Source organism: Python bivittatus, unplaced genomic scaffold (assembly GCF_059951505.1).
Source record: "Python bivittatus isolate LINGU-HERP-01145 unplaced genomic scaffold, Pbiv_v1 ctg000310_np1212, whole genome shotgun sequence".
Taxonomy (NCBI): domain Eukaryota; kingdom Metazoa; phylum Chordata; class Lepidosauria; order Squamata; family Pythonidae; genus Python; species Python bivittatus.
In genome coordinates, this window is record NW_028277054.1 from 13412882 (window position 1) to 13438508 (window position 25627).

The 25627-nt window shown below is 42.4% G+C and overlaps 1 protein-coding gene across 1 annotated transcript in view; it reads left to right on the forward strand.

Annotated features, from left to right (window-relative positions):
* The window catches only part of SLC9A1 (solute carrier family 9 member A1), a 75438-nt gene extending 50971 nt beyond the window's left edge, over positions 1-24467 (forward strand). The window contains exons 3-12 of the mRNA XM_007425867.4: positions 8173-8423; positions 10793-11010; positions 11431-11633; positions 12913-13002; positions 14134-14204; positions 15416-15589; positions 16127-16241; positions 16670-16771; positions 17731-17803; positions 20742-24467. Of these exons, the coding sequence (XP_007425929.1) occupies positions 8173-8423; positions 10793-11010; positions 11431-11633; positions 12913-13002; positions 14134-14204; positions 15416-15589; positions 16127-16241; positions 16670-16771; positions 17731-17803; positions 20742-21070 (1626 nt within the window). The 3' untranslated portion in view covers positions 21071-24467. The remainder of the gene's footprint in view (positions 1-8172; positions 8424-10792; positions 11011-11430; positions 11634-12912; positions 13003-14133; positions 14205-15415; positions 15590-16126; positions 16242-16669; positions 16772-17730; positions 17804-20741) is intronic.
* Positions 24468-25627: the final 1160 nt, after the last annotated feature.

Consider the following 25627-nt stretch of genomic DNA (forward strand, 5'->3'; position numbering starts at 1 on the left):
CAGCCAGCCTGGCTGGCTGGGGAATCCTGGGAGTTGAAGTCCATGTATCTTAAAGTTGCCAAGGTTGAGAAACACTGGTCCAGAGAGAGTCATGGGAAACAGTGTCATCTTTAACATCTTAAACTTTAACATCTTAAAGTTGACAAGGTTGAGAAACACTGGATTAGGCCATAGCTCTTGTCAGAGCACATGTGTTGCATTCCGTACATTTGTGATTCAATCCCAAGGAGCTTTAGGTAAGTGTGTAAAAAAGGTCCTCTCTAAAACTCTGGGGACCTACTTCCAGCCATTGTTGACAGTACTGAACTAACTGGACCAAATGATTGGCTTGATATATGGAGAATCATTCGCTGTGGCCATGGCCACGTGTCTAATGGATTTCATAATATTGGTTGAAGCCTTACTACCCTTTTAAAAATGAAAGCATTCCTTCCAGTCTCTTAATGTGAGATTCCCAAAGTGCCTAGCAATATGTATCCAAACCCAATAGAAAATGATAAAACCCCAAACATAATTTAGAACAAATGAAACTAAAATAGCTAATTGGCCACTAAAAAAAACCCTTGGGGACATCAACAGAGATACTTAGCAACTGAAAAAGTGGAAGGCTTTCTAAAGGTGACGCCTTGCAGTGCAGAGAGCATCACTTGTTAATATCTATTAATGTCAGAAATCGAAGGGACAATCTGGACAAAATCAGTGGTCCTTTTATCTTCGTCAAGCATACTCATGCATCTGTTTTTAAGTTCTATGTATTATATTACAGACAGTCTAATACCTTGTCTGTACTCTGGAGCTAAGCAAGGATAACCATCTTACGACTTGGATACAAGGCCTCTAAGAAATCCCAGGGCTGTAGGCTAGACTGAGACACTGAAAAAACATTTAAGAAGAATGCAGTGACAAGCCATTTCCACGTGCTTGTCTAGAAAATTAGATGGAGATGTCCATGAAGTCACCAGAAGTTGAGCTCCATTTGGGGGTGGGGGGGGGGCATTTGAAGTGATTTGTAACACCAACCTAGACAGAGTGGAGGAAAATGTTTCTCAGGAAACTCAGGAATGAAAAATGAGTTGACCAATGGGGAAAAATATCTACCAAGATCATTTTGCCTGTTTGATCTTTATGTGCAGTCAAACCTTTGGAGGTTGCCATGTATGAGTTCTGTCTTCTTGGGAGCAATAGATTTTTGAAACTTCTTGAGCCACAAGTGTTGTGCCACAATCTCCAATGTCCCTGATCAGCGTAACCAATGGTGAGAGATGCTAGAAGTTGTAGTTCAGCAGTATATGGAGGGCCATGTATCCATATCATAAACATTTATGTCACACTGTCTTTTGTCCTGAAGAACACATTAGTTTATGAAACGTTAATTGTAACCCTAGCAAACATACTGATATTGCACTGTGTGCCCAGTAGTTGTCTGTTTCTTGATCAAACAGGCTAAAAGTTTCCACCAGTTTCCACATACTGTTTTTCATTCCCAATCTGTGACAAGACATTATTTTGTGTCAGTGCATCAACAGTTTGTACTACTAATATTTGTTGGAGAGTTGTATAAAAAGTTCCTTGTTCAATGTTTCTTCACAATTCATCTTTTCATATGTCGGTGTAATACCTCAGGTCTTGCAGCCAGGTGCCATAGGTCCCTGATTAAAAAAACTTTAAGCCCCTTAACCTAATCTAAGATAAATTTCTCCTTCTCCTCCTCTTCTTCTTCCTCCTCTGCACATACATAGTCAGCCCACATTCAGAGATGGCTGTGCAAAAAGCAACCTGCCAATGCAAAGTAAGTACATAAATCATTTGCACCATGACTAGACAACCTGTTACTCTCCAAAACATTTTATCACAATTTATCAGTTCCTTGTTTTTGGTCATGCTGCCTGTGATTGACAGAAGCCCAAAACATCTGTGGAGAACTAGGGCTGTATATTCCGGTATATAGCATAGAACGATTTCTGCCCTAGCTTGTAAGGAAAAATCGGCAGGTTTATGTTATGTTTCACAGCTCTGTGAGCAAATCGGAACAGATTGGAAAATGTCAGCCTTGGTTGAAGGAATTCTGGGTTGTGGATGGACTTATATAGAAGACTAGCCTCCAGAGCAAGGAAAATTGGCAAATCAGTAGGGAAACATGGCAACTAAGCAGCAACATCTATTAAGAGATGGTTTGGATAAAGCAAAGCCCTGTTGGAGTGACTTGAAAATAAATTGGGTAGTCAGTGCTTGAATGGATTGGTGGAGGTTTGTTGTCAATGAGCTGGTTAACAAATTATTGAGAATGGAAAAGGCAATTGTTTCTTCTCTGTAGCTCTCATGTAACTCTCCTGAGGTCCAGTTCTCTGCTACTTTAGATACAGGGTCAGTCGTACTATTAGAGAGAAACTGCTATCTCCAGCAGCAGACACCAAAGGATGTAGAAGGATTGTGAAATCTTGGAGGACAGAGCTGTGTGTGCTTCATGGTCTTTCCTTGTTAATCCTTAGAGGTAAACTGGACAAGAAGCACTACTAATAGAGTTAGTATTAACTCTGAGTACTAGCACTACCTTTATTGTAAGGTTATCGTAACAGAACCTTGCAAGTCTGGAAGTACATCTCTCCCCCTTGTCTTTACAGTCCAAGAAACTAGGGAGGGTCTCTTCTGAGACATGTGGCATGCCCCCATTACCTCTGCGAGCTAAGCTGACTCTTATATGACCATTGCCTAGTCTGCGACTCTTCCCCCTGTCTCTCAAGGACATTCTCAAAGACCGTTACAGTCTTGAACTCTAAGCTAGGTTGTTGTCCTCAAGAGCAGGAAATATTATCCCAGCATTTGTACTGAAGAAAGAGACAACTCCTGGTCATATCCTGTATATGAAACTATAGGAAGTAAAATCTTGTCATTCATCCCAGGTAGAAAAATGTTTTAGGGTTCTGCTCAGACATTATTCTACAAAGAAGGTTTGCAGGCAATGCATAATGGTATGTGGGAATGACCTTGGAAGGCAGAGCAGTGAGACGCAACCAAGGGAATGGTCAGGTAAAAGGCAGCTTAGCCTGCAGCAAGAATATGGGTGGGGCAAGAGGCTCAGAAGAGACCCTTCCTAGTTTTTGGGCTGTAAAGGGGACTGGAGGGGGGAGAGAAGTACTTGCAAGATTCTGTTAATGTAACCTTACAGTAAAGTAGAATTAGCTCATCTGGTTGTGTTTCCTGTCTGGTCTACCTCATATGGCTGATACAGCAGCACTTGAGGTAGAGTTCCTCTTCTCCCATTTCTTTACCTCCTACAGAGTATTACTGCAAGCTCCATACTTGTAGTAATGCTACAAATAATAACGTATGTAGAAAAAAAGCAAACTGGAAAGGAATTTTCTTGCACATCATTTATATATTAGGTGGCATTTTCTTGGGAATCCGCTATGGTTAATGTAAGAGATCTATTGTGCTTTCAATCACTAATGCAAGGAAAGTCCTGTCCCCCTGCTTCCTCACCAGGATGCATTTGAAAGGGCCAAGAGGATGGAGTGGAAAACTGGCTTTAACCATGTTTATTTTATTTGTAGCTGGGACAAGGAAAGGGCACTAAGGAGTGACTAATCTGTGCAACGTCATGATTGCTATATAGCCCAAGAAGCTCTCTGTAATTTCAGAGAGATGCCAAAACGATCTACATCTCTCCTCCATCCAGTTTTCTCCTGTTCAGTTATAACTAACTTTAGTGAGCAAACTCCTCCCTCGACGCTTAAGAGTTGGAACTTGCAACTGTTCTATGCCATGGCAGCATTTCTGTTTCTGAGTGGCTACCTTTTGATGTCAGAGAAGGAAAACTTAAGAAGAATCCTCTTGGATCAACCTGTTGAATCAAGCATTCTTTGCCCATTGAATGTGGTGATCTTGATATCTGGTGGTTCATTAGGTCTTTACAGACTCTCTGGAAAAATGAGAGCCACATTTGTCTGATGCAAAATGTATGAATTTTATTTATTTCTGTAACATGCTTTTTGGCCACTCTGGGTCCACATAGCAGCTTACAAAGCTAAATATGTTAACAGTATCAAGTAGTCAAGTGCAATAAAAGCAATGAAAACAATGACCAAGTATAGTGTAGCACCAAAATGTTGAACTCATTTCAGATGGTCTTTTGGGTTAAAGCCTGTAGAGCAGGTTTCTCCAAAGTGGTCAGTATCGACCACTAGTCGATAGCACTGTTGACTATATACTGTATAGTCGATGGCACTGTCCATTATTGTTGTCGTTGTTATTCGTAGTACTATTAAAGTAGTATTTATTAAATTATTTTCATATAATAAATGTTTGGAGGTCGATGAACAATCTGAAACTTCATGAAGGGGTCAATGAGCTGAAGAGTTTGGGGACCCCTGCTCTAGAGAGATTGAATTAGGGAAATATCTCCTCTAAAGCATGTTGAAGAGACTTCAGGTTTAATCCCTCAAATCAATCTTTCCTAGCCTTGTGTGGACTTCAGCTTCCAGAATTTCCCAATTAGCATGACCTTGCTAAGAATTCTGGGAATTGAAATCAATCATCTGGCAGTTGTCATCTATTTAGATGCTTTGGATTATCTCACTTCATCTCTATGTTAAACTGCAGTGAATCTATTGACCTTACATGAACTTCTACCTTTAAAAAATGCAGAAAAATCCAGCACTGTTATTTCTTCTGTCTCTTAGCCCTGAATTTATGCTACAGACTGAATTCAGAGGGCATGAGCCAACACATATTGGATCTTGCACAATCTTGTCTTCCTTTTCCATGTCCATTCTCCACCCCACTGCAGCATGAGAGGAGGAAGATGATGAAATGCCCTGACCACATCCAAGTCTCAAAGAAAAGAAAAAGGCTCCTGACAGCTGGATCAGTGTCAGGCTATGACTGGCCAAGGCAGGGAGGGCTTTGACTAGTCTTCCTCAACGGGAAGCCCACAGTCGCTGGGAGTCAGGCAGCATATAAATTTAATATATTACTACAGGGTTCCTCAACCTCAGCAAATTTAAGACGGGTGGACTTCAACTCCCAGAATTTCCCAGCTGGCTGACTAGGGTCAGAGACGGCCCCTGTTTCACCTATAAATTGGCTTTAATAAACCCAGAATGTTTTTATATGATGCTCTCAGTAAATGACTTAGGTTCCTAAGAGAGAAGGCAGAGGGAAGTTTAAAAGACCAGTGTGCATAATGGGAAACTGAGGGCAGGGTATGATCCAGGGTTTATGTGGAGTAAAATGAAGGCTTGAAGAAATGTATATTGTTGTCCCTTTTTTTACAGTATTTAAAAAAAAATAATATTGTTGTGAAACTTACAATATAACTTGTCCTTACCCATTGTACACATCTTGGTAAAAGAAACTACGAGAGCAGGAACGCCATTGAAAATGGAAGAGGGGGGACAACAGGATAGGCAGTGGGAAGGAGAAAGCGGGATAGCTATTGTGCCTGCAATTTCCAATGAAAGACTCCACTGTGAGCAAATATTTGATTATGCTCCATACCATTCTCTCCAAATAAAATAACGCTCGCGCAAACTTTAGCAGCAGAGATTGCTCTCAGTGGCTGTATATGTTTAGAAATATATTTAGATGGCTAAGTATAAAAGGGTAGCTAAAAATAATTGTGTTTAAATGTTAGTATGGTATTCTGTTCTTAGCGAGTTTTGGTTTATATCAAAAGCACAGGGGGAAAAGAATAAAGAAAACTTAGCACCCAATTAGGGAAACTGATATGTGATGGTGGCCTTGATGACAGTGATGATGACTGCCCAGCAGTATGGGAGCATCTAACCTGGTTCGTATTTGATTAGCAGACTACCAGGACATCTCAGGACTGTAGACTAGACTAGACTAGACTAGACTAGACTAGACTAGACTAGACTAGACTAGAGAGAGGGAAGGGAAGGGAAGGGAAGGGAAGGGAAGGGAAGGGAAGGGAAGGGAAGGGAAGGGAAGGGAAGGGAAGGGAAGGGAAGGGAAGGGAAGGATCCCAGAAGAAGGCTGTGGCAAGCCATTTCCATATTGTTGCAAAAACGCTCACATGGGCCTGTTTATGAACTCACCAAGACACATTATTACTATTTCTTTCAATCCAGCTCTTCCCACGCTCTTGTTAGTAACCAAATCCACACCATCACATGTGCAAGTGTCAGGCCTAGCCCAAGGAACTCCAAGAGACAATGCAAATTCAGTCCAGCTATGTTTATTAGCTACAACCTCTAGCAAGAATCTTCCCAGACTGAAACCCCATCTCCCAAAGTCAGCCAGCCACAACAGTGTGAATTTCTCAGGGAGGTGCCAGTCTCATCCTCTTGTTCCTCCCACGCTCTTCTGGGGAGCTAAGAAAATGTTTATCTCCTTGAGCCTGGCCTTCAGAATTCCATTCCATCACAGCAAGAGAGATTTGCCATGCTTAGAGTAACCCTAAAATTTGCAGTAATCTTCAAAGGGAAAAGAACATAAAGGGGGAAGGGGAAAGGAGAAAGCCTAGTAAATCAACAACCAGAATAGAATCTGCCCATCTGCCTGATCGGATCATCTAGAGTGGACTTGTTGAGAAATCTCCTCTTCTGCAAGAGGTATATGGATGGTGGACCAGGCAATGGGCCCTCTCCATGGTGGCTTCCACCCTCTGGAACGCCCTTCCCCCAAGCTCTGTACATCCCTCCACCCTTCTTGCATCCATAAGCCAGGGAGGCTTCACCTGTCGCTGATTTGATGGTAGGTATCCATCATAGACATTTCCGATCGTGTTACTTATTTGATTACTTTTGTTCTTGATTTTGCCATTTTTGTTTCTTGTACTGTTTTGAATTGCCCGGTGTTCTTTGGGACAGGTTACAAATGTAGTTAAATAAATAAATACAGTGCTGAAAGGGGGAATATGAAAATAGGCAAAAGGGGAACGAAATAAAGTGATGAGAAAGAAGGAAGAAAAGCGTTGGTTGGGGTAACCCAACCGCTGGGTTCACTTAACATCTGATGCAAAAAAATTCATAGTATGGCTTAAGATTATGATTTGGTTCATATAACATATGAAGAGAGTGGCTAGGTTACCAAAAACAGGCTGAATCACAAACTATCCATCTTCTCTTAGCCTAGTGCATATTGTGCCAACCCAGTCATAGAGTAGAATGAATTATCCCGTTGCCTAGTCCAGCCACTTCCTTACAGACCCTGAAATATTATTTTTGAACATTTCAGAGTATAGGCACGTGAGAGTATAGGCACTTGAGACATCAAGATTTAAATATAGTTTCCTCCCACCTCACCCTTAAAAACCAGAAATGGGGGCACAAACAGATAATTGGTTCCTGAGCTTGTACTGTGGGCAAAGAACACCAACTGTCTATTGTTGGAGAAGAGGACTAGGGGAAGGAAAACTCCAAATGAACACGTCCCACATTGCAACAGTTTTATGTCAGGGCTCCATTTCTCATTACTGGTTCAATCAGATTTTTTAAAAATGAAAGCCCATCAATTGTAATTAGTCCTCTCTGACGATGAGGCAGTATGGATGCAGTTAATAAACTATTGCTTTATTAAACCAGAAATGAATGCTAACCTCATCAGCTCCTCTTCTACACCAAGTTTGGCTCTTAAGTCCAAAGCAAAATTTCATACCAGTTTACCAACAAGCCTATTAAATTATTACTGGGTCTTGATTTACAATTTAAGTAAACCCTTATTAAAACTCATGACTCCATTTGGAATGCAACAGAATGCTTTAGTTCAGCTAAGATCACGGTGTGGAAGTCAACGTATGAGAGAAGGGAAGAGATTGTGCAGAACTGATAATTTTTGGCTTCCTTAACTGTGTTGGGTAGTTGAGCCCCAAAGATTGAATCTAAATAGTAGGGAGATGATGTTCCTGCCAACTTCCTGCTCCTTCTCAGCTCAAGTGCTCTGAGGGTTTTGTTGTTCAAGCCAATGAGGTTGGCTTAGCACATGGGTTTGCCTTGATGATTCTGAGGGAGCAATTATGAACAGCTTGCACTCAGCAGGACAAATGCTGCAGATTTTTTTAAAAAAAGAATGCTGCTCCCCTTTGATCCAACTTTTCTCCTTTCCTTGGTGGGATACTACTTCTCTTTCATGTTAGCACCCCTGTTGGCAACCTCTGATCACTGCCTCCATGGGCTGAGATGGCGTTTCCCTCCCTCCTTTCTGTCTTTCCAGGTTCTCTACCACCTTTTTGAAGAGTTTGCCACCTTTGAACAAGTCACCCTCACGGACATCGTCCTGGGCTTCCTGAGCTTCTTTGTGGTGTCCCTGGGGGGCGTCTTTGTCGGGGTTGTCTACGGCATCATTGGAGCCTTCACCTCCCGCTTCACCTCCCACATCCGTGTCATTGAACCTCTTTTCGTCTTTCTTTACAGTTATATGGCATATCTGTCTGCAGAACTCTTCCACCTTTCAGGCATCATGGCGTAAGTATTTGGCTGGGATGGAGGCCAATAGTGCCATTCAGATATTTTGGACTTGAGCTCTCATCAGTCCCAATTAGCATAGTCATTGCAAAGGGACTGTAGGAGTTGTAGTCCATTCATCTGAAGGGGAACTGGATTGCCTATCACTGCTATAGAAATTGAACTATGGTAAGTCCATGGCAGTTCGTGGCAGCACCTCCTGATCCCCCAAAAGCTATGCAGAGTTCAGTCTGGTTAGTATTTGGATGGAAGACCACAGTGACACACCAGAGCTGTAGGCTAGACTGAGAACTTGAAAAAACATCCTGCAAACCACTTTTGTATTGTTGGTAAGATCACTATATGACTATGTCCATGAAGTTCCCAGGAGTTGATCTTGACTTGAAGATCTTATCTTTAGGTCATAGGAAGCCGACTTATTTTAACCTATTTATCTTTTATTATGTCTTTGTTAGATTTACACCCTGCCTTTCCTCCAGGAACGTGATGTGCATTCATAGTGCTCCCTCCAAGATAGGTTGAACTGAGAGAAAGACTGTTTCAAGGTCACGTAGTCAGTCAGTTTATTACAATCTTAGACCAGTACAAGCAATGTGTCCATGAGTGCTCTGTGAGTACTTATAAATCTATCTTAATAAATAGTAAAAAAAAATTAAGACAAAGTTAAAATACATTCATAAAACAACCTGACAAGAATCCATGAGTGAGGTCCAAAAGGAGCAATCTATGTCTAGGTTATAACGTAGGTTCTAAAATTACATAAAATGTGATAACATCTAAAATTGCAAAAATGTGATAGTATCTAAAATCTAAGTTAAAATGGGATAATATGTATGGCTGGCTGGGGAATTCTGGAAATTGAAGTCCACACATCTTCAAGTGCCCAAGGTTGAGAAACATGGTCTAGCGGGAATTTGGCCCATCAAGGTCTAGTAGATTTTCCACGCTGCTGCGCAAAACATAGCCACTGGCACTGTAATAAAAGGCAGTTCATCCAGGAGTAGCATCTGGGCATAGGCCGAATCTGAGCGACCAGGACATCTGCCCTAACACATCTAACTGTTGAAAAAAAAAAGCTGTGTAGCCATGGCTTTTAAAATGCATAGGCATAGCAGCTCAAACTCCTCCTCTGAACACCAAGGGTGGAGTAACTGTCTGAGCACAGTGGAACTTCATTCAGGGGCAGTGCATATAAGATTTTGCATAGGTTGGTATAACAGACAGATACCCTCTTCTGGAAAGACAACTTGTATTCTCCTTCGGCAGAGGCAGGGGACAAGGGCTTTTCTTATCTGGGCCTGATTGCAAAAAGTATATTGCTTTTAGTTGCTCTCAGTGCTCCATCAAAGTATGCTGCCTCTCCTCCCATTTTGCAACCCAGTTCTCTTGGAGGCCTACAGAACAGCAGCTTTGTGCCAAGCTTGTGGGGTGAGTCATCCTCAGGCTTGATTGCTAGCGACGCCAGTATTGTCAGCAGAATCGACTAGAACACCTCCCTCTTGTTTTGAAGCTAGTAGAGCTAAAACTCAGTCTGGGCCATAAAAAGGAGGCAGTGCGGGGCCGCAGTGAGGGGCAGAACCTTTTGGATTCAGTGAGACTTGGGTCTGCCTTTCTGATGCGCATCCGCTTCGGTAGGGAATGTGAATGAGTCATATCTAGATCTAATGCTGAGTTGTAATCTTGACTCACCGCTGAGTAGATGGGTAAAGAAATGCAGAAAAATTGCTAGAGGGGCAACATGTTTCCCTAGCCAGCTGGGGGGCAGGCAGAGGTGAAATGGAATGCAGGTTTCTTTTTTTCTTTTTCTTTTTAGTGTTATCAAGTTGTTTTTTTTTATTAGACATTTTAAAGAAAAGATAAGATTAAAAAAGGTAGTAGTAAAAAGATCAAGGACTAAAATGCAAACGGATAAACACAGAATTTAAAAATGTCACAGAAATGATAGCTGTCCAGTATATCATTAGTTAATTATGAATAAGTGAATACATTGAATTGTTTGAAAAGATTAAAAGTTGTTATTAAGCTCTAAGCTAAAGGAACATATGTTTCTGGGGTGTGTGTGAAGCCATGGGAAGGTCACTTCCTTTAGCAGCCTATTTTGGTTTTGCGTAGGGTTCAGAGGAAAGATATCTTCCACTTACATGTATGCAGTTCCGGATTGCCAGTGACAACCAAGTGAACACTTAGCACAAACTTAGAAGATTAGCAGTAATATTAGCGATGTATATAACTCCTATAAGCATTCCTCTGTCCATCTTTTCCTTCCAAGTGTGATCATCTGGCAGAATGGAAAGCCTTCTTCTCAGCAGGATCAGGGGTGCTGGTGATTTCTGTGGTCTTTCCATAGCTCATTTCTCTCTTTCTTGCAGGCTGATTGCTGCTGGGGTGGTGATGCGCCCTTACGTGGAGGCCAATATCTCCCACAAGTCCCACACCACCATCAAATACTTCCTGAAGATGTGGAGCAGCGTCAGCGAGACCCTTATTTTCATCTTCCTTGGTGTCTCCACCGTGGCCGGGACCCACCACTGGAACTGGGCCTTCGTCATTTGCACTCTGATTTTCTGCTTGATCGCCAGGGTTCTAGGTCTGGATCTGGGGCTCCAATGGGAAGGTGGGCAGGGGTGATGAATGCTGCTGGCAAACTCTCTTGCTTAAGGCAATTCTTAACAGGAAGTGTCTAAGCATAAACAGGACCGAGGGAGAACATGCTGTTGCCACCTAAATTTCTGGACCGTTGTTCCCATTAGGATATAGAGGGCAACTGTTTGCAGCAGGGATGTTCCTCTGGCCAAAAGAGAGAGCAAACAAACCGGGTTCATATAACATACTACTGTACTAGGCTTTGCATGCTATGTGAATGGGGCCACTAAGCTTGTATCTGACCAGTGTAAATGTGCTGGGTGGACAGTGTGATTTGAAACCCTGAAAAAAATCAAGAGCTATGCATGTGTCAACAGTGCAGTTAGGTAATCTGTGCCTCTCTCCCTTTTCATTCTTGGTTCAGGTGTCCTGGGGTTGACGTGGTTCATCAACAAATTTCGCATTGTGAAGTTGAGCCCGAAGGATCAGTTCATCATTGCCTACGGCGGCCTGCGAGGGGCTATTGCCTTCTCTCTCGGCTACCTTCTGGAATATCAGCATTTCCCAATGCGAGACATGTTTCTCACGGCAATCATCACAGTCATATTTTTCACAGTCTTTGTGCAGGTAGACCTATGTAGCCCCTCTATTTGCCATCCCTCCTAACAACCTTCACAGTCCAGTACCTCCAGTCTGGATTTTTCAGTGCCCCTGCAGAAGAAATAAAATCTGCTCGCTCGCTCTCTCCTGCCCCTACTTCTTAATGTCCTAAAAATCAGGATGAGTCTGGCACACCTTTTCTGACTAACAAATTAATAAGCTTTCATGAGCTGCTCCTCACTTCCATCAGATGTGTAGAGTGACTGGCCTGATGTAGGATTTAAATTGGGGTGAGGTGGGGGGAAAGGGAGGGGAAGACAGGGTGGTTATGCAGATGCAGCTTACGTGTGAGACATTTTATCGGTACCTTATTAATTAACCCTAACCAACCCTCATCTCGCCTTAGTATAAATCCTAGATCAGTCAAGCTACTCTCTGCATCTGATGAAATCAGTTGGAGCTCACGAAAGTGTATGCCTTTGAATAAAATGGGTTCGTCAGAAAAGATGCAGCCAAACTCCTTTGGATTTGGGGCCACCGAAGACTAATGTGGCTCTCCTCCTGCAGTGTCATAACATATTGAGTCAACTTTCCGTCGAGTCGAGCTTGATTCCTGCAGATTCCAAAAACATGTCTGCGTAACTTTCGTAGCAATAGTACAGAAGTGGTTTGCCACTGCCCTCTCCTGGGATTTGTCTTCAACTTCCCAGTCTAGCCTACAGCCCTGGGATTTCCTGACGGGTTCCCTTGCAAGTGCTAAACAGGTCTCAGCCAAGATCAGCCAAGGTCAGCTGGGTGCAGCCACCTAGCTGTGCTCTCAATAAGGAATATTTCTGGGACTCACTGTACTAATTACACAGAGTTCACACGAAGGTACTTCGTTGGGCAGCCTTGGGTACACAATGCAAGTCACTGTGACATTCACACTTTGTATGTTTATGTGCATAGTTCTTTAGTAGTACTCATAAAATGCGATATGTATTAAATATATGAGACATCAGAAATGACCTGTGATGGTTCTGAGGTCATCCTCACCTCGCTGCGGAGGCTGATTTCTAGAGGGTGGAAAGCTAATTTGAACAAAGATTTACATGTTCCACCAGATCTCCCTAGTGACACCTCTGGGGATCCTCAGTGGCTCTTGGAATAGGAAAATAGGAAAGCTGTTTTGTCAAGTTCAGCCAGTTCTACAGAAGTGGGGTCAACAAAGTGTTTGGGAAGACCATTTGTGAAGGAGAGTGAAAAATGAACCAAACTTAACTTTGGATATGGCTGGTGGAATGTAACCAGACTTGTCTGTCTGTAGGGTATGACCATCCGTCCTCTGGTGGACCTCCTGGCCGTGAAAAAAAAGCAGGAAACCAAGCGATCCATTAATGAGGAAATTCATACTCAGGTAATAGTTTTCTTCTAGCCAGCAGCAAAGCATCTTTGTGGTGTATGTGTGTGTGTGTGTGCAACTGTAATCAGCTATGTTGATATTCTTCACATCGGTAAAATATATTTTTTAAAAAATTTAAAAACAGAGGCTAACATTCTCTACATTACCTCTCACGACATTCAACATTTCAAAGATTTTACTATTGCTTAAGAATAAAGCAAGAACTGGTGCAGGACTCTGCTGCCACCTATGGCAGAACCTTGGCACTGCAATTTGTATGGAATGTCTTGCGCTGTTATGTCAGCCTTCCCCAACCTGGTGCCCTCAGGATTGCTAGGCTATACCTTCCATCTTTACCAATAGTTTCACTGGGTAGAGTAGAGGAAAGTTGTGCTCCTGATTGTTAGTTACCCATCCAAACAATCTCCAGAAGATAGCAAAATATAATCAGCAAATGAGGCTTACTGGAGGAGGCTTTCTGTTTTATGCTGGCACAGACTAGTGGTTGAGGGCTGGTCAAGGGAGTTGTATCATAAGGGTAGGCTTCTGTCGCAGAAAGAAGATTAGTTATTTAGGTGCCATCAGGTCGCATTCAACTCCTGTTGACTGTGGGCTTCTTGACTATCCTGACCTGTCTTTACTTATAGCTGGGAATCTTCCTAGGACAGTTGTGCAATCTGATTGATCCCATCCATCCCCCTTATCCATTGTTTTCCCCTTCCTGCACTTCCCTTAACCTTGCCAAACATACTCATTCTTTCTAGTCCATTATCCGCTCATATCCCACCCCTCCAATATGTGGGTTTCTGCAGGAATAGTCAACTTCTATTTGTTCTAGAATTCACTGTTTTTTTCTCATAGTCCATGGTATTCACAGTCTTTTTCACACCTCTAATTTGTACTTTTGCATTTCTTTTTTCCTCTTCTTTTTTTCTATTTTCCACCACTTTCGTTTTCTTTCTTTCTTTCTAACTTCCTTTCTTTCTACTCTTCTTCTTGATTATTAGTTCTTGTTTGCTTTTATCCTTTTGCTCTTTAAAACTTAATAAAGTTCTTTAAAAAATAATTTGAAGGTGTCTGTCTTCTAGAGAGAAGGCAATGTGTAATAAATGAACAATAAATGCATCTTTCTTCCTTCTGAAATAGTTCCTGGATCATCTCTTGACGGGGATTGAGGATATATGTGGCCATTATGGACACCACCACTGGAAGGACAAGTAAGTGTCACCAGTGCCGAAGAAACAAATAAAATAATTGTTGACTTAGTTATTCATTTTGATGCCTTTGAAAACGTTTTTTTTCTGAAGTCAATTCTTAGTTAATATTTTTGAAAATATGTAAGGCTAATGTATACTTTTCAAAAAAATCACTTCAGATAACAACAGAAACCATTTCTAATTAATCCTGTAAAACAATTGTACCATTTTTAAAAAAGGACAAAGATAGTTGGGAAAAAATCTAACTCACCATTATTTTCAGTTTTTGGTCTAAAAAGATCAGATTAAGAGTAAAAAGTCTTCAAAACAGGGGTGGATAAATTGTTTTTTCATTTGTCTGTATTTTTTTCTTAACCTGCCTATGTCTTTTTCCTTTTCTGTTATCTCTTTCCTTTAAAAAAGGGGGTGGGGGTAAACTAGCATGCTGCAAACCACCACCAGATCCAGGCGTAATCAGTATTTCCAAGAACGTTTTGAGCCCACTTAGGCTCCATAAGGATGCTTAGAAAATAAAAAAGGAATTGGTCTGTGGCTGAATGTTTTGTTTGGAAGGAGATCCACTTACCCAAAGGGTAATTGGTGTACTGATGGTCCAGAGCAGTGTTTCTCAACCTTGGCAGCTTTAAGATGCGTGGATTTCAGCTCCCAGAATTCCCCAGCCAGGCTGGCTGGGGAATTCTGGGAGTTGAAGTCCACACATCTTAAAGCTGCCAAGGTTGAGAAACACTGGTCCAGAGAGAGCCATGGGAAGCAATGTCACCTCCTTGGCTTCCTGGAAAATGAGCTGTGATTGGCCACAATCATTACATGGGTCCATTGACATGGGTCCATTGACACAAAAAGATTGCTTTCCATCGGCAACTGTGGGGCGGGGGGGGGCAAGAGAGGCTTCTGCTCATCTGAATTACACCATATCAGCTCCTTGGAGGCAGCCATCAAGGAAGAACAGTGCAAGAAAACAGAGTAGCTGTCGTATTTTTCTGCTGAAAACAGAGTGACCGCCATGTCTGCAAAATATGGCACCCACCACGTTCTTGGACTGGCTAACAATCCCAAGGACGCCCTTGTTGCTTTCCCCTGCTTCTGAGTAAACGCAGGCAACTTTGGATACAGCAAACTGGGCTAGTAGTGTTTGATTACTGCCTTTGTCTGTTGCATCTTCTGTTCTTTCCCCTCGCTGACCATACCCCTGTTGTATGATTTCTCCAAAGGCTAAACCGTTTCAACAAGAAATATGTGAAGAAGTGCCTGATTGCTGGGGAAAGATCGAAAGAACCCCAGTTGATTGCCTTCTATCATAAGATGGAGATGAAGCAAGCAATTGAACTGGTGGAAAGTGGTGGTATGGGCAAGATCCCGTCTGCTGTCTCCACTGTTTCGATGCAGTAAGTGCCAGTGGGAAATCATGGTAGGAGGATTCTAATTTATTACAGGTAGTCCTCGCATACCGACTGCCTCATTTAGCAACCATTCGAAGTTACCATGGTGTAAAAAAAAAGCTTTGCGACTAATCCTTGCATTTACGTCTGGCAGTCACATGATAACTATTCACATGCTTCACAACTGGCTTGCGACAAGCAGAGTTAATAGAGAAGGCGGAAGTAAAATTTTAAGTCACGATCATGTGATGTTTCACTTAATGACCGAAGGGGAAGTGAGGTTATAAGCCTGTGGTGGTCACGTGTTTTTCCACTTAGCGACCGTGGTGCCTAGTGACAGAGTTGCAGGTCCCAAGCGAGGACTACCTGTAATGGGAAAAGATTCATTCTTAATTTTTCCCATCTTTTTGGATGATTGGTTCTGTTTAAAAAATCTAGAGCTCTTACTCAGAGCCTTTCCGTCTTGCACTTAACCAAGGCAAGAACCTCCCCTGGCAACCCCTTATATCCCTCTGTCCATCCCAACTCCTTTTCATCTTGCAGGAATATCAATCCGAAAACTTTGCCGGTAGAACGCATTTTGCCAGCTCTGTCAAAGGACAAAGAGGAGGAGATTCGAAAGATCCTGCGCAACAATTTGCAAAAAACCAGGCAGAGGGTAAGTGCAAGGGCCCCTCTCATAGCCAATTCAAAAGAACTGCAGTAGGACTCCCTCTTCCTGTGCTTTCTCATTCCACCTTTAAGTCTTCCACAGCCAAGCAAAAACATAATTCAGTAACGCTGAGAGATCATTGCTAATCTCCTATGAGCCACTGGGCTAGGAGGTAGATAATGAGGATGGACTTTGGGGTCAGTGGGTGGAAAGGATTGGCAGAGGTTCTTGGAGCAATGGTTAATAACAGTACATGCACAATAGGCAGCCTGCCAAATATCAGTGGATTCATGTTGCCTGCCTCTTAATTCTTTGAATTAAATCCTGGGGTCAGTTGTGTTGACTTTCCCAGAGATTGATTGCATAAACCATACTTTTTAAACAGGTGGTGAGCATCTGTCTGTCAGTCTAACCTCTGTTGCATTCCATTCCAGTTGCGGTCGTACAATCGACACACCTTGGTAGCAGATCCTTATGAAGAAGCCTGGAACCAGATGTTGCTGAGAAGACAGAAGGCTCGGCAGCTGGAACAGAAGGTGGAGGGGTGGGAAGGTGGAATCTGGGTGGGGTGGGAGAAGGGATCTTGTGAGACTCTAGACAAGGGTTTACTTCAAATTCCATCTTTGTTGATGAGATAAATTTTTCAAAGGTGATGATTAAATCATATTCATAACAAGCGGGCGCATGCACACACACACACACTTTTCAAACGTCTTCCACTATTTGGAGCTCTTGCCTCCTCCGAACTGAAGCTACTGCAGGTAAAGGATGGTCCAGAAATCTGAACTGGGCTGTGTGTTTGCAGATTTTGGAAACTACAGTGGTATTCCTGTTGCCCTCCTGTCTGCATCACTCAAAACTGAATGAGGGTTCGAAAAGCATAGTCTGCAACAAGGGAGTGCAAGAATTCTGGGCTGGCCACTTATACTTTTCTATCTACTCCTCTTGCTCCTTATCTTTCAGATTGGCACAAAACCACTTGTGAAGGATATGAGGAGCTAGCTTTTCCATTATTCTCGCTCACCCAGCTTAACTGGAAGCCTTTCAGTGGTGGACCTGTTATTTTCATCTGGTTAAAGAAAATTGACTGACCTAGGAGTTTGCTAACAATTTTAGGTCAAGAGTCCATTTGAGTGTGGGAGAAATGTCATAATGCCCCATTTGTAGATGTTCCTCAGAATGGCGGTATCTTAAGCAAGTGTATGTGTTGAGTTTCTATATTCAAAGTCTTAAAGAGATACACCAATCTGCTTTGATATCTTCTTGAATTTCAGATAATATCAGTCCTAAATGTCAGTCTATATCAGGGAATGCTGGTCAAGAAAACTTGAAAAATGTAGGGAAATTATCGTTTGCCCACCAATGTTTTAGTTTCTTTTCCTGGCCTGTACATCTATAGAGAGGAACCTCAAGAGACAGCAGGGCAAAAATGAGATGCTGTTGGACTCCTGAGGGTGGGGCTTTTTAACACATGCCTGGGTGTTTCTGATTCCAGATGAACAACTACCTGACAGTGCCGGCACATAAAATCGATTCACCAACCATGTCAAGGGCACGCATTGGTTCAGGTAAGAGAAGGAGTTTACAAACTGGAAAGATTCAGGGGCAGACTTTGAACCCAACACCTCTGTCTCAATTTTTTATGTCCCACTGGTTTACTTTAATGTAAAGAATAGGGAACTCATTTATCCCCATCTCCAGAATAGGTAATGGTGAGGAGTTATAGTTGAGCAACATTTGGAAACCATGGGTTTTCCACTTCTGTAGTACAAATTCTAACACTTAGTCAAAGCATGTTTGCAAACCCAACAGTAGTCCTCCAAAATATAATCCCCCAGTCAACAAAGTAGGGTTATCCGATCTAGGCTACAAAAATTCATTAGGTGGTAGCAAAAAGTTAAGAGCTTTCTGTGTCTTTTTATTGTCATCTAGTGGTCATCTGGAGGTTGGCACCAAGGTCTGGTAGCTCTAGGTAAAAAAGTATGAATTGCAGTCAACTCCCCTCTGTCATACAAGATTGTGCTGTGGCAACATTTGTGATCAATTTAAAAATAATAATGGTTATGATTAGCATGAAATATTTATTTTTATATATATATATATATATATATATATATATATATATATATATATATTCAAATTTGGTCATCACCCATCTCACTAGGAAATGACTCTGGTGGTTTACAATATACATAAAATGATTCCTCTTTCTGAGGAACAGAAGCTATTGACCAGACAAAGTTTCACTTGTCCCCCTAGCTAACTGCCAACATTTTGCAAGAAAGAGGAAACACAAACAGACAGATATATTCTAAGGTGCAAAGCAGGAGAAAGGATAAATAAGGAATGAGGATAAAATTAAATAAAGATCATTATCTGGACAAATACTCTGTAGCCTAGCTTGCATAAAACCTATAAAAGCTCAAGGCATAAACTTAACAGGATGCTTTAAAGATGTCTCCCAAGCCCAACAGGATGTGTTCAGGATGTGAGCCCTCACCACTGAAACATGTGGGCCTCACAAGGCTTTAACTGTCAGACGTGGGGCTGACACCACAAGAACCAAAGGGAAGCAATAGTTTTATAGATCCTTAAAGGAAGGGAACTGCAAAATAAACAAAGGAAACAAACTTCAATAACATTACCAAGAATGAAAGATCACAGCCTTTAAAATGAGAGCAGAAGGCAGAGAAGAAGGAACTGATGACCATAAAGAAGAACAAAGACATTTCAGAGAAAAAGCAGAATATTAAGCTGGAAGCAGAAACCAAATTCACACAGGGCTGTATCCATTTGACCACCATGGGATCATCAGGACATTAGAGTTTTGTAAGCAGAAGCCAAAACCAAGGCAAACAAATTAATACAGGTAGTCCTCATTCAGCAATTGCCTTGTACAGTGACCAACTGCAGTTATGACAGTAATGAAAAAGTAACTTTGCAACCAGTCCTCACATTTACAACCTTTGCAGGTCTTTAAAGCAAGGGAAAGCTGAAGTAAGATCGTAAGCACAGTGACAATTTCACTTAACGATCACTTCGCTTAACACCCGAGTTGCCAGTCCCAATTGTGGTTGCTAAATGAGGACTACCTGTATAGCTATACTCATCAGAAATGGAATCCTAAATCAGATTCACTAGACTTTAGGGTTCTTCCTGTGTTGGCTGGTGTGGGTCTTCCGGGCTGTCATGAGAGCTTAACTGGGTCTAAATATTGCCACTCCAACCCATTAATATTCACAGTCTGAAGCCAATTGCAATGCAGCTTATCCCTCCACTACAAATATGCTCACTTGCCCTCCGTTCCAGATGTTGGGCTATCAATGCCTACCAGTCTTAAGGGCCATATGTAACATGTTGAGGGGAGAGAGTAGAGGAGGGCAAGTCCCTTCTATCCTTGCTTGTGAATACCCCAGAACTGATCAACCACTGGGTATCAGAATTCTGGACAAGATGGATGTTTATTGTGATTCAACAAAGCTTTTTTTATATATGTTTTTAAATTCTTCTCTTTGATGTGGCCAGCATCTATGCATTTGTAGGATGGAGCTGGCCAGGCACATTTAAAATACATGAAAAGTGGTAGAGGAAAATATCCTTCCAGGTCTGTGAATTATCCAATACTCTACCTTAGCTCATAAGGGTATGTTTCTCATTTTTTATGACCTAATGTGTCTCATTTTTTATGACCTAATGTTGATACTTTAGAACAGTGTTTCTCAACCTCAGGAACAGATGTGTGGACTTCAACTCCCAGAAATCCCCAGCCAGCCATAGTGGCTGGGGAATTCTGGGAGTTGAAGTCCCTGCATCTTAAAGCTGCCAAGGTTGAAAAACATTGCTTTAGAACATGACAAAGTTGGAGTTAACATCTGACTACTTCTAAATAGTCCAATGAGAAATTCTTTTTCTGCCTATATCCAAACAGAACTTTTGTATATGTGTGCTTTGCACTGGGTCATATGAAAGAGCCAAACAGCTGCATCAAAGGAAGGAACCAAATAAACAGCCATTGAAAAATTTGTCTCACAATGAAGCGCTACACATATGAAAAATCAGTTAAGAAGTTAAAAGAGGGAAAGATGGAGGTTCATATAGGATAAGGACTCTGTGACTTTCCAGAGTTTCTTAACTACAGTACCTAGCATCCCTTCCCATTGCCCATGCTGGTTATTCCTACTGGGAGTTGTATTTCAGTGATAGCTAATGGTCCACAGCAGGAAACGTAATTGTTTCCCTGCAGCTCTTATGGAGGTGAAGGTTCTTCTGAAGAACATGAATGGTTACTTTTGTGCAGTTTTAACATGTATGGGAACTACACTTAGGATGGGAATTCCTTAGTATGTTTTGGTTTGCATCCAAAAATGAAACCTCATTTGACTGTAGGTACAACATTATAATTAGGAAAAGGATTTTCCTGATATATTGGGACCAGAGAAAACTCTAGTTCTGCTACTTGGGTGGCTCTTTCCTTCCATTCAGTTTATCTTTTGCCTCCTTCTGTAGACCCCCTTGCTTATGACCCGAAGCCGGATTCTGAGAACCTCCCCATCATAACCATTGACCCAGCATCCCCCCAGTCTCCGGAGTCTGTTGATATGGTGAACGAGGCACTGAAAGGGATGAATCACCTTCCACCCTCCCCGGAGGAAGATGAAGATGAGGAAGGGCTGGTAATGCGGGTCAAAGAGCCTTCCTCTCCAGGCACGGATGACGTCTTTACTCCTGGAACAGGCGACAGCCCCAGCAACCAGCGGATTATGAGATGTCTGAGTGATCCAGGGCCCCGGCCAGACCCTGAAGAGGGGGAGCCCTTTATCCCCAAAGGGCAGTGAGCCCTGATATGCACTACTAGGCCTAACTTGTAGGGGAGGCTCTTGCACTCATGTGCAAATACACACACTCTGACACTCATACACCCAGTTATGCCAATCTCTATTTCTTTGTGTCTTTCTCCTCTCTGTCTTTCTCTTCAGTGTGGGAGCTTTGCTAGAAGGCAGAAGAGAACATCTAAATGGAACATACTTTGTGACCAGAGGGAACAGATCTAGAATTAACCTAGATTCCATATTCGGGGTTGGGGAATGCCAGTCATCCTATCCAGAGAAAAATATATCCTCCTGGATAGCAGCATGCTCTGACCCACTGTTGCCTTCTCCACTGGCAACTGCACCTCCTTGTTTACTTCAGAGAAACATCTTTGCTATAATTTCTCCCTCCCCACCTTTGAAACACACCAGAAGAGCTGAGAACGTTGGGTGCTCAGATGTATCAGATGGCGTTGCATGATGTCCCGCATATTCATTGGGCAAGCATAGTCACCTATTTCTAAGGTTGTTTTTTTTTTAATTTTTGAGCCACTGGTGTTTTAAGCCAGTTGGCCCTTGTAACCTCCATACATTGTTTCCATCCTCAGTTGTAATGCCATGTTTCCTCTATCTTTTCTTCTAAGCATTAGGGTTTATGAGTTTCTTTTTGTGGGCTTCTTTTTAAATCCCATGAGCCATAGATAATTATTCTAAATTGTTGGCGTTCCAAATCTAGCATCACAGGTTTCCTTTACTTTATGGTTGTAATAGCTTTAGTTTATTTGTCTCAATTTTATGTGGTAAAAATGAGCAGGTTAACTGTAACCAAACATTGCTCTTATACCAGTTTTGAACATATGGGTAAGGAGGTATGGGCACATGATTCCCGACTCTTCATTTGGTTCATCAGATTTCATTTGGCCCTCCTTACAAGATGCTGCCATCTGATTAAGGCTGTGCAGATATGTTGAGCCACTATTCCTATATGTCCAGCCATGGAAGGGAATTATAGCATTGCAGTCCAGCACATCTGGAGGGCACCAGGATGAGGACCCCTCCCATGTGTGTCTTTCTCTCTGCTGATTCACTTCTTATTCTCCTTCCCTGAAACTATCTTCTTTTTCATCTCGGGATCTCAGTTAAAACATGTTCACACAGCCCACATACAACTCCAAAAGCATGTGTTGACCAAAGATGAATATGTGGTTGTACATAGAGGATCGCTGCTTTATTTTTACTTTGTTAGTTTTTAACACTAGGATAATCATTTCTCGAAGAGATTACAGATTCCATGAAAGACACTAGGATGTCAATGAAGAACTGTCCTACTGTGTTTGGGGACAGTGATAATATGCTTATGACACAAGTTCTCTCTCTCTTTCTCTTATCTGAAAAGCTTCAATTTTTCACTGCCTATCAGATGAGAGCATGAAACAATATTAAGTAACTAATTTGGGCCTTACCATCCAGCAATACTTGGCACAGAGAAGATCACATGCTACCTAGTCTTCTCTCCTTTTGCCAATACCTATCTCAGTCAGAATATCTCTGGCTTCTCCCCCCAGTCCTTTTCTTTTCTGCTCCTTGGGACACCCTGTGCTCTGTTCTCCATCCAGCCTTCATTCTCCATAGCACATTTCTCTAGTTTTATTCCATAATGGGCATCTTCTTTCTAAAAGGTGACCTTCTCTTTCCTTATCACTTCTGTCACCACCTGGGTTTTTGGGAATCCAACCTCTGTCTTCCCCCTCTCTCCCCTCTAATCATATTTGAATTGTGCCATGGTTATTCCATAGCCAGGAATAAATAAATTAACATTTTTATGTGATAGCAAGACTCACATTCCTGGAAATGGAAGGAATCATGTATTTCTGTCAAAGTATGGGCTATTACAAAGAGAAGGAGTGGCCTGCAGAGCAAGCAGCTTCTTTGAGTCCTTTGCAATGAGAAGGATGATGGAGGAGATGTTCTTGCTTCATTCCTGTTTTGTTTTAGCCTAGAACAGGAAGTTTGAATGAGACTAGTCATACTGGCCCATATCACTTGAGATTGCAGGTGGAGACAGTGGCGTGGTTGAATGCTTCCCTGAGTAGAGGATAAAAATTCTGCATGTAGAAAATCAGTGTGTTGGGAAAGAAGGTTCTTCTAGCGTTGCTTTCTCCCTGTAACATGCAAGACACTTAATTATGTGGAAAAGCATTTCATAATGCCTCTTTCTATAATCAACCAACTTGATTATGGTCCACAATGAACTTGACTATGTAATCTGCCACTTGTTTATTGTGGCCCTTAGCCAAAGATAGCCTTTCTTGTTCAGGGTTTTAGATAGTCCCTGTTGCTTAGACCTGAAAAAATAGAGAGTGGGAAAATCCAGAAAAGAGGCAGAAGAGCATTTATTTCTGCTTTTTCCAACATGGTGCCCACCAGATCTGTTGGACTGCAGGTCCCACTATTCTCGGCATCAACCCATGCTCTCTATGACAAAGTACAGAGGAGAGAGGGTGGTCCAAAACATCTGGAGGTCTCTAGGTTGGGAAAAGTTGCAATAGAATGTTTCTACTCTGTGAGGACCATCTCTGGATAGGAAGTTGTAGCACAGCTCTTCAAAGGGAGTAGGACTCCAATCCTCTTAGGTATAGGGCTATTGTCCTACCCTGGTTTAATCTCTCAGTCCAGTTATTCCAAAGTGGGACATGTTACCTGCTGATTTGTTTGTGAAGAGTGTGTACATTGTACATCTGGTAAGGGAGGGGAAGTATAAGAAGATGGTGCATATTTGGTATCCGTTCTGCACACTAGATACCAACTCTGGATTATTGTTGAGTCTGTGATCGAAACCTGTTTCAAGAATCGTACCCTGTTACAGAGCCATGCTAGTGCCTGCTGATTTTTTTTCAGTAGTACATAGCCGTTCCTCCTCCAGCCCACTCCCCCGCCACGAAGGGGGCGTTTCCTCCCTCTGCCCCTGTGCTGTGCCTTTTTAGCCATACAGTGTCTGCCTGTGCAAAATGGTGTTGTGCAACTTGCCTGTTTGTCTGGCCCCCCAGGCCCCTCTGGGAGGGCTCCTTGCACGCCTATGCATCCTTCCATCCAAACGGCGACTAACTCCCACCCCCCTTCAGTGCACTCGCCCCTTCCTCTGGGCGGGAAGACCTTTGCACAGCACAGGTGGGGGGGGGCAAAAAGGGAGCCCAACCAGCTTGCTTCCCACAGTTCTGTATTCTCAACTTAAGCTGGGCTTTGCCCCTGTTCTCTGCTTCAGGCCAAGCAGGAGTCAGAGGCGTTCCGTAGCCTGTATGTGCTTTCATGTACAATACTGTCTCCGCTAGGAGCCGTTTAAAGCAATGAATCTATTGTATAAAACAATGTGTAAAGAGAGTCTTTTTACATAAATATTCTAATAAATGAATGTTTTAATTTTTGATGGCCTGGGGTGAGTCTCTCTCTTTCTCCCCCCACCTCTCAGTTTTTAAGCATTTCCCCCATGAGCATCTAGCAAATGTTGTCAAGTGCAAACCCCTTTTCTAAAGTTTTTGTCCTGGGTTCTGTCAAAGCACATGAGAATGTGCAAAACTGGGGATGGGGAATTGTTTTCAGACCAAAGACTATTTGGGTTAGAACGGGGACGACTGTGGGGCCATACTGTGGGGCTTGGGTCACATCCCCAAATGTTTCAGTCTCCAAAATGCATATTTTCCATGCTTTTTAATAGCTTTTAATGGTGGATCTCATAGCATTTTAAGCAGTTTGTCATGATCTGCGGAACATAATGGTTCAATTCACATAACCTGTTAAGCCAAGAAGCAAACAAAAAATTATAGATTAATGCAATGTGTAAACTCAACACACACACACACACACACAATTGATTCTGTGCCATCAAGTTGGTGTCAACTCTTAGCGACCACACAGATTTTCTCCATAATGATCTGTCCCTAACCTGGTTCTTCAGATCTTCCAGTGGTGCACCCATCGCCTCTGTAACTGGGTCCGTCTGCTGTGCTGCTAGTTGTCCTCCTGTTTCCTTCCACCTTTCTCAGTGCACGATGTATGTATGTATGTATACATATGTGTGTGTTTGGAGGCCAAGAGTCACAATTAACATTTTGGGTGGGCCTTGTCAGGCTTCCCCCAGATCAATACAAAGTGGGCGGCTTGCAGGCAGAAATTCTAGGGCACAACTCTTGACAGGCCTGGTTTGTTGCAGATGCTAAAAAAAGCCGTTAATAATAAAGGAAACCAGCGGTTGTCAGCTGTTAGGACTAAAGCCATATATGACTTTGAGCCAGTTAAAAAAAGGAGATAGATATCTTCAATCATTCTGCCCATTTTTCAGTGAAAGGGGTTGGCTGGCACTCAGGCATTGTTACTGTGATGGACCAATTTGGCCCCATTTGCTTCAACCTCACCCCCATTATTCCTCACAGAGCTGAGGGATACAAAGTAGGTGGAATCACGTCACTCTTATAGGTGGAACTGGGTTTTGAAGGGGAATTCTGAGGGAAGTTTTTGGTTCTGTGATACCCCCATTTTAAGTTTTACCCTATTGTTTCCATTCATTTCTCACCCCCCCCAAAGGCAAGA